This window comes from Dioscorea cayenensis, chromosome 16 (genome assembly GCF_009730915.1).
Source record: "Dioscorea cayenensis subsp. rotundata cultivar TDr96_F1 chromosome 16, TDr96_F1_v2_PseudoChromosome.rev07_lg8_w22 25.fasta, whole genome shotgun sequence".
In the NCBI taxonomy this organism is placed as follows: Eukaryota; Viridiplantae; Streptophyta; class Magnoliopsida; order Dioscoreales; family Dioscoreaceae; genus Dioscorea; species Dioscorea cayenensis.
Window position 1 is genome coordinate 18895138 of NC_052486.1, and position 12376 is coordinate 18907513.

Genomic DNA, 12376 nt, shown 5'->3' on the forward strand with positions numbered 1-12376 from the left:
TTGAACGGATACTTGACAAAATGATTCACACACATGCTATCTACGTGAATATATATATATATATATATATATATATATAATAATAATAATAATAATAATAATAATAATAATAATAATAATAATAATAATAATAATAATAATAATAATAATAAAGCCGTAACAAACCATCCTTTGCAAGCACGATAAGGTAAAGTAAAAATCCACTCACAAGCTTTTGGCTAGAAAATTAGAAAAAATCTTCCAATCCTTCACATGTGTCTTATCTTTGCTAGGGGTCTCGCCACCTAAAAGAAAATAAATGAAAGGCTTATTGATTTAGCCTGAATAGCAAGTTAACCATACACCTTAGCTCTAAATGCAATGCATGAAAGGCTATGAACATATAATCAGTTGAAACTTGTCTAAAAAAATGTTCAACCAACCAGTAGTCTTTAATAACCCTAGCTAAGTAGCTCAACTACAACCCACTAAAGGTAAACAAGCTCAAGTTGGACTAAGATTGCCTAAGCCAGCCTCTAGTTTAAATTACGTCAAAACAACACTTACAAAATTTTGGTTCTACAGTAGAAGCTATAGTAACTCTACCCCCGAACCTAATATATAATCACCATTAAGCTTCCAACCACTACAACTCAGTTCATATTTATAACCATTTCATCTTCACCTCCAAAGCGATTTTATTAAGTATCATCGATATGGAAATAACTTCAAGAACAACTCAGTTTTAATTCATCTAGCTTTTATGACAAATATACAAATAAATCCTATAATAACTCCTCCTTTTTGCCTTAACATCAAGTACTCTATAAATTGTTAGAGAGAAGCATCACATGGGATTCTAAAACTTCAAAGTAGTCATAATCAATCTCAGTCTTCCTTGCTAACATTTGAGTTCATCTCACTTTACAAAATGAACATTAATAATCTCATCAATGAATTTCAAACTCCATCTTATCAATATATGATTTCACACTACTTCACAAATATTAAGTAACCACATATTAATCATCTACATCTCATACAATTCATCAAATTATAGATTTAGGTGGCATTTGGTTAGATATAGTTATAAATGCAGTGGATTTCTAATTTTAATACAGTTATAAATCATTGTATTTCAATATACATGAGAGTTAAATCAAGTGTTAAATTGGATGTATTTGAACTAGTGGATTACAAAATTTTGTGTTTGGTTGGAGGGATTTATAAATCTGGATTTGAAAAACTTATGTTTCGAATATATTTAGAAGCTATAGATACATCTAGCGAGGTTGCCCTTACTCTAGATAATTATGAAGTTTTGTTAAGTATAAAATACTACATTATATTATGTTAATTCTAAAAAAAAATTTAGGTATATATTTAATTAATTTTATATATGATTATGTTTTTTTTGTTTCATTAAAATTTTACAAATATCTAATAAATAATTATATTATATATTATATATTCGATTAATATTGCTTTTGTAAAGTAAGTATTTGCATATATTTTTATAAACTAATATTAATTAATTAATGATTCTATGATCTCCAATCTAAACATCACGTGGCACCACTTGATTTGAATTTCAACTCTTGGAGAATGAACTACGGTCAATTTGATCTCTAATCCTATTATAAAGTAGTTGTAACTACTTTGAACTTCTCAAATCTAGTTAAACAAACATCAAATTTTGAATGATCATGTAATTCCAATTACATGCATTTTTAAATCCGGCCAAACAAACATAGTACTATTAGTCTTTCCTATCACCACAGATTCCATCTAAATCCCATGAATCTAATAAGACAATTACAAGCCATCATTTTAGCATTTCTATACAACAATTTTTTTCATTCAAGAAGATTCAATCAAAAAGCTAGGAAAATTCAACATAATACTAGAAAATTCTCCTTAAAAACAATGTAAACATGAATCACAAAGGAAACAAATAGATCCAACCCTACTCATGCTAAGCTTTTTCATTGGATCAACATTTATTATACAATCTTGTCTTTAACTCCTTAATAGTTCTCTTCTATCTTGTCCTTCCACTCCTATGATCAAAAGAAAATCAAAGAAATTTCAAGATTATTAATAATAAGCATGAGATCAAAGCCTCCAATTATGACTAGTTTCAAGAAATCCAACCCTTAATCAAAATACGGTAAATAAAATTCAAGCCTCTCACCTTAAAGCCTGAAGAATTGAAAATAAAAATGATAGGGAAGAGAGTTCTAAGCTTAGTCTTGAGTTGAGAAAAAGATAGTTGAAAGGAGGATGAAAACTAATCAAATGCTTAAGGAAACCCGTGATGCTATAGTACATGCCTACAGTAATAACTACAATACAACAATAATGAGTTGTGCTGAATCTACAAAAATGTGAGGCCTATCTCTAAAATACTTGGAATTACAAGTAGGTTGGTGATGTGACGATGTTGAGATAGGAAAAGACCATGTGGAGTAGAGATAAACTTAACCCTCTAAAAATGATGTAGAGGCCAAGATCTTTTATGGAAAAATGATTAGTGAGCTTGTAAACAACTTGATCTAGAAAATCATTATGGCTAACTGTGAGAACTACGTCATCAACATAAACCATGAAGTAAGCCATGATCCCATGATGATGATAAATAAATAAGGAAGCATCTGCAAGAGATTTCTGGAATCCAGAATCAAGTTAGAAATTCTTCAACTCAATATACCAAGCACGAGGAGGCTGTTTGAGGATGTACAATGCCTTCTGAAGTTTACAAATATGATTGGGATATTGTTGATGAATGTAATTCGGAGGTTGTACTATATAAACATCCTCATGTAACATGTTATGAAGAAACATATTATCGACATCCAATCATCTTAAAGACTAGTTTTTAGACAATGGCAAACATAAAACAATATGTATAGTTGCCGACTTGGTAACATCACAAAATGTCTCAAAATAATCTTTACCAGGCTATTGTAAAAGGCCTTTCGCCACAAGACGAGCCTTGTATTTATCTATTGAACCATCAAGCTTTCTCTTAACTTGAAAAATTCACTTGCAGCCAATTTGTTCATGAGTAGACATAGGGATGAGCTCCCAAGTGCCATTTTGCAAAAGTGCATTAAATTTAGAATCCATAGCTTTCCACCAATGTCAATATTTTAGAGCTTAAGTGATAATTGATAGTTCAAAGGTAGTTAGCATTGGATGGGTAATCATTATGTTAAAAAACATGGTATTGTAGTATTTCAAATTAGGCTTCTAACTCTAGTGGGACAGTGTTGGATTGGATGAGTTAGGGTTGGAGAGTAGATGGGGAAACATGGGATAGGTGAAGGTGATGGGGAAGTAGGTAAAGAAAATGGTATTTATGACATGGTAGGAAATAAAGATGGCTAAATATCGGAAGTAGAAGAGATGGGTGGTAAAAGATGAGCTACATGGATTTGTTCTGTACGTGTTGGAATGTGGGAAAGGGAGGGTAATATAAGAGGTGAGAGGGTTAGGTGAGGTGCATTAATAGCAATGATGGGGGATGAAGAGCTAATAGGAATTTGAAACTCAGCATGGACTAGTGAAGGCCTGGTGCAGCAGGCATCTCGAATGAGGATAGTAAACTCAATCTTTGTTGTGCAATTGAATAGGAAAAAGATCCTCAATAAGCTCGTCATGCTTAGACAAGTAGAGACGATTGGTAGTTGGATGAAGACATTTGTATGTAGATTGAGATGTTGAGTACCCAAGAAAAATGCAAGGTTTCGATTTTGGTTGAAGCTTTGAGGGGAAGTATGGACAAAGCCATGGATAACATAAGAAACCAAAAGCTTAAAGATTACTATAATTTGGAGGCCTCTTAAAGAGCATTTTAAATGGAGTTTGAAAGTTTAATATTGGTGTAGGAAGATGATTTATCAGATAAACTATAGTTTGAAAGGCATAAGACCAATAACATAAGGAAAGGTTGGCAAAATGAAGTAAGGTGACTCCAGTTTCAACGACATGTCGATGACATTGCTCGGTCGTGCCATTGTGTTCAAGGGTGTGTGGAGGTGTTGTAAAATGAGAAAGTCTACAAAACTAAAATACTAAAATCAATTTTTGGTACTCACCACCATTGTTGGAGAAGATAGAAATAAGAAAAGTGTGGAAGTAGGTTCCCGCTAAATTTTTGAATTGAGGGAAAAGAACATTGATATCTGATTTCTTTTTCAAAGGATAACCAAATGTATTTAGTGCAAAAATCAACAAAGATGAGGTAATACTCAAGCCTATCAATAGATTGTTGTGTTGGCCCTAATACATTAGTATAGACAAGTTCGAATAATTTTGTACAACTCACAAGTGAATTATTATAAAATGACAACTTATGGCTTTCATGGGCAAAACAAGAAGAACAATTGAAATTGGAAACTACATATATTGGAATTGGAAGCTAAACCACTACTCTTAAGAATGAACCTAAGGACTTTATTCAAAGGATGATCATGCTTGTGATGTTAACTAGACAAGGAAATTTTAGTGGTAACATTGACTTAAGGAGGACACGATAAGGTTGCGCAATAAATATCATCGTCATTTTTGGGCGCCCTGTGCAAAAATCTTTCACAAGAAAATGAGACGTAAACATTCAACAGAAATATGATTAAACTTGCATAGTTTTGCAACAGAAACTAAGTTTGTGCATAAGCATGGAACATAGAGAACAATAGGTAAATATAAATATCGGTGTGTTGTAGTGAATATGATAATATTAGTATGTGAAATAGAGACTTTTACAGTCACCAAAAAAAATATGTCATATGGGTAAGGTCGTATGATGCGATGCCCCACTGTCTAATAACCAAGGTTGATGTACAGTTGTAGATCTGTCGAATGTGGTAGCATGAGCCATTGGTTTTTTACTCTCATTGGATATTGTCTTTCAGAAAATGAGCAAGTTTTCAACAGGTGTGTTATGCCCATTGATCAAACAAAAATGGCAAATGAAACTTGCTCGATAGGATCGATTGGTGCCCTAGGTTTACCACAGAGATCAATTGTTGTATCTATCATGGAATTTTCGACAATTAGATAAATTCCAATTTGAAATATTTTGATTACCATGAGGAGACTTGCATGCGGTTGAAAATTGAGGGCAGACATTTGTGTGACAATTGCCGTTGCAAGAACAGTGGGTTATTATAACTCATTTTTCTTCAACATTCTTTCGAAAAAGGTTAATTTGTCAAAGGGTTTTGAGTACGAGATTGGTGACTCGTAAACTTTGATTGCTACAACAATATTATTGAATTCATCTCCTAATTGAGTGAGGATATGATGAACTAGATCTTCTTCAAGAATTGGACTTTGAGCAAGATCTAATTCATCTGCAATGGATCTCATCTCGTGATAAAATTCAGCTACCGATTTGGTCCCCTTTGGATTTTTGTTAACTTGAATTTGAGAGAGATAATTCTTGAGATGAAGAGTTTGCATAGCTCATATTGAGCCGTTCCCTAGCCTCATGAAGTTTCAGTCAAGGAGATAAATGGTTGAATAGTATCGGAACAACTACCAAGAATTGCACTAATAATAATCTGGTCTTGCCTACACCAGATACAATGAATGGATTGAGCTTCTGTTTCTCACTGTCGAGAAACTAGTGAATTTATTTCCTCCATACTGGGAAATTAGAAGCATTAAGCTTGATGAGGAAATGAGTTGGAGCATTTAATGGAATGCTAGAGGTTTCGGTAGTAAATTTTTGGAGAATGACCGTTGTGTATTGCTCACTCGCATTTGCTTTTGTTTATATAGCCATGGTTTACATAAGAGGATATATATGTGTAGAAAATAAAAATTGGCATGCATCCCACTACTTTTAAGATGGTGGCAAATAAATTGCCCATAAATAAATTTCTACATATAAGCTTTTTATTTTCAGAAAAAATAATATCTTACATTGGATACCCAAAATTAAAAGCCATCAATCACTCTCGAAGTGGCAAAAGTAGCTCATCTCTTTTATGAACATTCACTGCCCAACAAAACATTGTTCACCATCAGAACCACAAATGAATACATCAATAATAAATGCAATTAATTCATCTTGGTCCCCCTCCTTCAACCTTATCTCCAACACAATTAATCAACCTGAAATCCAGATCAAGCTCCATTCATTTATTAACTAAATAAATTTCAGTCGAATATAGCCCAGACATCTCCATTGACAACCCTACCACCAACACCATTTTTTTTTAAAAAAATATTTCTTAGAAGTAAGAATACCAATATTGCAACCTGCACCAATTTTTAGTATTATCTCAGAATTAGATTTGCAATTTTATTTAATCTTATATTCACATTAATTGAATTTTTACAATACAATATTTTATTTTATTTTTTTAATAAAAACATAATTTTATACTTCTATAAATCCCTATTCCCAAATTTAATAAATTGGATTGATGTATATAATAGAGGCTTAGATCAATTTTAAGTTCAAATATTTAAACATATAAAAAATAAATATATATTCACTAAGAAAAGCCTCCTCCCTCGTCCTTTTTAACTAATTCACATAGATTAAGAAAGTCTGATTTAAGTTAGTTAATAATCTAAAATTTATTAAAAAAATATACTCCCTCTCATCATTTTTACTTGTCCATTTTACCTGATTCACATGGATTAAGAAAATCTGTTAAAGTTTGTTGGTAATCTAAATTTTATTTAAAAAAATATATATTAACTTTCCAAGATTACCCTTATTTAGAATATGTTTAAAAAATATGTAGTTGAATACAATTTATTGAAAGTTGTAGAGGTTATTAAATATAAAAGGTAAATTTGAAACAATAATATTTAATACTTCTCAAATTTTTTAAATTGACAAGTAAAAAAGACTAAAGAAACCTCAAAATGTGACAAGTATAAAGGACTGGAGAGAGTATTTCATGATTACCTTCATTTAAAATATGATATAATATAAAGTGTAGTTGAATATTCTCTCACGTCCTTTTTCCTTGTTTATTTTAACCAATTCACACCCAATTATGAAAATCTATTTTAACGGATTCACACCCTTTAAGAAAATTGATTAAAATTAATTATTATCTTAAATTTATTAAAAATTTTATAACTTTCCAAAATTACCCCATTTAAAACTCATCAAGATTGCATTAATTTTTATTTATAATTTAATTATATCTTTTATTCTCTCTCAAGATAATGTTTTAGTTTTCTTGAATAAATTATTGAAAAATATAATAGTATATTAAATATAAAGGGTAAAGTTGGGAAAAATAAACTATTTAATGCTTTATAGTTTTTCTAAATGAACATGTAAGGACCAAATAAAACTTTTAAAATAGGACAAGTAAATAAGACTAGAGGAATATGATTTATTGGAAGTTGTAGAAATACATTAAATATATATGGTACTCCCTTCTTTCCTTTTTGTTTCACAAATCCATGTTCCTTTTTATTTGTCATTTTCTAGCATTAAGAAGTATTTATTATTTTTTCCCACAAAATTACCAGAGAAATGTGAAAATATAAATTAGGGGTAATTTTGAAAAAAATAACTAATTTTTTTATAAAATTTTGTTAAATTACTAAATTTTTTGGTATGTGAAATTTGGCTAACCACGATACTCCCTCCATCTCTTTTTATCTGTCGTGGTTAACCGAATCTTACATAGCTAGAAACTTAATTATTTTACAAAATTTTATAAAAAAGTGATTATTTTTCCAAAATTACCCCTAATTTAGGGTAATTTTAGAAAAAAAAATAACTGCTTTTAATGTTAGAAAATTACAAATAAAAAGAAATATGGATTTGTGACAGTTTAAAAAGGAATGGACGGAGTAGATAAAAAGAACCGAGGGAGTAGATTTGAAAAAATAATACCTGCTTCTTCAACACAATTTTAAATAAACAAATAAAAAAAAACCAAAAAAATATCTAAAATGGGACTAAATAACGCTTACACTTCCAACTTCAAAGCTAGTGGCTCTAAAAAAAGCAATAAAAAAAACTAATGGCTCAAAAAAATCTTTAAAAACTTAATATATCATAAATAAATAAATAAATAAACACGCGCCACAACTATAAACCATCACCCACCATCGTCCCCCTCGTGAAAACACAAAAACCCTAACGAAGAACCCAACTCTTTCATCATCTCTCTAACCATGGATCCCTACAAGTTCCTCAACATCACCCGGAACTCCGATGGCACTCTTGACCGCTCCTCCTCCCTTGCCTCTCTCACCACCCCCAACTCCTCCCTCTCCAAGGACCTCCCACTCAACCTCTCCCTCCACACCTCCATCCGCATCTTCCATCCTAACCCTAACCCTAACTCTAACCCTAATTCTCTTCTACCCATCATCCTCTACTTCCACGGCGGCGGTTTCATCCTCTTCAGCTCATCCTCCACCTTCTTCCACAACTCCTGCACCACCCTCGCCACCCAAATCCCCGCCCTCATCATCTCCGTCGACTACCGCCTCGCCCCGGAACACCGTCTCCCCGCCGCCTACGAAGACGCCATGGACGCTCTTCTCTGGCTCAAATCTCAATCCCAAAACCCCACCCATCCATGGCTCTCCTCCGGGATCGACTTCTCCCGTTGCTTCCTCATGGGCAGCAGCTGCGGCGCCAACATTGCCTACCAAGCCGGCTTACGCACCACCGACATGGATCTAGAACCACTCAAGATCGCCGGAATTATCATGAATCAACCCTATTTCGGGGGGATTGAGAGAACAGAATCAGAAAAAATGATGGTGGATGACAAGGTCGTACCTTTGGCGGCAAATGATCTGATGTGGGAGCTGGCGTTGCCGGAGGGGATGGATAGGGATCATGAGTACAGTAATCCGGGAAAAGGGGATGTTGTGAGGATGAGGAAATTGGGGAGGTGTTTGGTGAGAGGGTATTTGGGGGATCCGTTGGTGGATAGGGCGAGGGAGATTGGGAGGATGTTGGAGAAGGAAGGAGTGAGGGTGGATTTGAAAGTGGATTTGGAAGGGCACCATGGAATTGAGTTGTTGAAGGAGGAGAAACTTGAGGAACTTGCGGAGGATATTAGAAAGTTTGTTAGTGCATGTGGCCTCGCTTCTTTGTGACTTGATTTTTGTTGTTGGTTAATTTAGGGATGAATGATTTGTAATGATTATAGTAGGGTGTTTGTGTTTGTGTTGTGTTTTGTTTTGTTTTGTTTGTGAGTAGGTTGAATTAAGTTGGAATGTGTTTGGTTTGGCTAATAATAATAATAATAATAATAATAATAATAAACTTACAATTTGTTAGAAATCACAAGTTAAAGAAATTTAATAATGATTATGGATTTATTGCATTAACTTGGTTTTGAGCGAATTAATTCAAAATATCCTAACTACTTTTAATCTCATTAACATAATATATATATATATATATATATATATATGTTTTTTTAACAATGTGAGTTAAACCTTTGCAACCTTTGCAACCTTTATAGGACTTCATGATACTATATTCAGTCTATTGTAATGATAGTTATTCTTATTTGCATTAGATAAAGCCCCATTATTTAATATTAATATTAAATAATAATATTATTAATATATAAATTGAAGAAAATACTTTAGTTAAATTTAATTAATCATATATGTTTTCTTTAACTTAAAAAAATGTTTATGCATCATTTTTTTGCTCGTTTTGACAAAATAAATTATCTTCAACAGCTTAAATAAACACTTAAAACTTCTTAAAAATAACATTTTAAGTCACTCAATTTACTTATATAGGCAATAAAGCTAAAACAACTTCTTAATAATTAAAATTTTAGAACAAATTTTTTTTAATTTTATGTTATTTTTTGAAGAAAAAAAAGCATGAACCTTTTGTTTTTTTTTTATTATTTTTTTTTTGGGTGCGTACATATACCCCAAAACTTGGCTAAATTTTTAGACTGCGAAGAAACTAACATACTATATGTAATTGATCAACAATAAAGTGAATTGGTAAGGCAAAAACACTACAACAAAAATCGCAATTTGCGACACATAAATGTGTCGTAGATTTGCAACACAAATTGCAACCATTTGTGACAAAAAAACCAAAAACATTGCAGGTATAACCAAATTGCGTCGCAAAAAAATGACCATCCATGAATGTCGTAAATTTTGTCGCAAAAATTTTTGCACCTACCATGTAATTGTTTGTGACATAAATTGCGACACATTATTTGCAACGATCTATTGACGTCACCAAATTTGTCGCAAACGTTGGCACCTAGCATGCAACTGGTTTGCGACACAGATTACGACACATTATTTGCAACGATTTATTGGCGTCGCAAACGGTGTCACAAAATAATTTCACTATATTAAATGTATTGTATTTTTTTATTTATTCAGAGGGATATATATATATATATATATATGTGTGTGTCATGCTTTTTTTTGTCCACTTGGGCTACTTGGATTTTTTATAGGTAGAAATGCCTGATGAATATGACTCTTTGGATGCCAGAAATAAATGCATTCAATGTTTTTTTTTTAAATTTAATTAGAAATTTAACTAAAATTAATAAAAACCCTGGAAGTACAATATTGTAACATATGAAAGGCATGAGATGCTCCGGAGACTAGAGAGTTCCTTCTGCTCTCCATTGTACAGGTTGTTTGCAGTCCTGACATTACACAACAATATGATTTTAAAGTGATGATATATACATAAATTTTCATAATAAATAAAATTTCTAAAATGAATCTTCACAAAAAAAACGTCTAACTGTGGGAAAATGTTTTTCCTGTTGCTGCTACTTTGGCACATGGTGACTGCTTTTAGACTAGCGCATAATATATGAACTTTAATGAAGTTTTCAAGCCTTCATGTGGAGTATATTGATTAGTTGCTTGTTTATGGTTTTTTGTCCAGTTAGAAAATTAGGATGCTGGGAATCCTTGAGTGGCACCGTTTGGTAGTTTATCGCTATTAAATTATTGTTACTTATATCCTTTCAACTTAATTAGAAATGTATCATTTTATTATTCCGGACTAGAATATCTTTTCTAAAAAGTTTTCAAGGCAAAAATAATTGTTTATATAGAAAATTATTATTCCTAATCCCATTAGGAAATTAGCATTGTGCTTTGAATTCATATCAAACAAAAAAAGGAGATAAATAAAAAATCATAGTGATAAATCATATTCTCCTACTCAAATAGGAGCAAGGGAGTTAAGAGCATTATCCTATTCCAAATAAAAGTAGGGGTAAATAAAAAAAATAATAAAATAATAATAATAATAATGATATAAAAAAAGAGGAGAGAGAATATATGTATATATATTTGAAGATATATATACATGTCGTTTGAAATTTAAAAATATACATATATATTTTTATAATAATAAAATATAATAATAAAAAAAGGAGGGAAATTCAAATATATATGAAAAATATATATTATGGATAAGATAGGAAATTTTTTGAATTCAAAAATAAAAAAATAAAAAAATAAAAAAATTGAAAAAAATCTCCCGGGAGTCAAGATTCTTCGAGGTGCTGAGGATCTTCGAGCTGAGAGAAGAGGGAAGATTTTTTTGAAAAAGAAAAAGAGAGAGAGAGGAGAGACAGAACAGAGGGAGACAAAAAAAAAAGAGACAAAGAAGGGAAGAAGAAGAAGGAGGAGAAAAAAAGGAGGAGAGAATTTTTTTTAAAAAAAGACAAGTGAGAAGGAAGGAGGGAAAGAAGAGGCCAAAGAGGTCAAAGGAGGTTGATCTGCAAAAGACCGAAGAGGTACTGCATTTTATTTTTTTTATGAATATGATGTTTCCATACCTCTAGATACATGGACCCCATGGTCCCCATCTATTGATACTTTTTTTATCAAATGCGTGTCATTCCATGCCCATGATACTTTTCACATGCATTTAAAAGAAAACAATATAATGGGTCCCACCTATGATTCTCTCATGCAATGTTAAAAAAAAACATGCACGTACATGCATCCATGAAACCCGTGAGTATGAATTTCTTTCCTCTTCTCTCCCCGTGCTTTCTCTCTCCCTCTCCTTCTCCGTCTCGGCATGGCATCAATGTTTCCCCCAGTTAGGAGCAACGGCAGAGAGCTTCAGCAAGGCGTCTTCGTTGGTTACCCGGTTCGGCACTGACGCCCAGTTCTACGACGACCCTGGCAATGCCAATATCGCATCTTTTTCTCTTTTTGCCGCGCCTCCTCGTAGCATGGTCAAAAGGTCTGGTCTTGTCGGGCCTAAACCCTAGTCCAGTGGTGCGCAAAGTATTCCAGGATTGCATTCAAATGTGTTGCCTTTTAGAAAGCTAGAAGAAAAAAAAAAAAAAAACTCTCTTGGATAGATCCAAACATGCTGGGAAATATTGCTTTCTCTTGAGAAAAACAGAAGAAAAAAAAGAAG

At 32.3% G+C, this 12376-nt stretch overlaps 1 protein-coding gene across 1 annotated transcript; it reads left to right on the forward strand.

Moving 5' to 3' along the window:
• The first annotated feature begins 8044 nt into the window (after positions 1-8044).
• On the forward strand, positions 8045-9194 carry LOC120278799 (probable carboxylesterase 8). Its single transcript, XM_039285533.1, has one exon. The coding sequence runs from the start codon at positions 8143-8145 to the stop codon at positions 9079-9081; it is 939 nt and encodes a 312-aa protein (XP_039141467.1). The 5' UTR covers positions 8045-8142; the 3' UTR covers positions 9082-9194.
• Positions 9195-12376: the final 3182 nt, after the last annotated feature.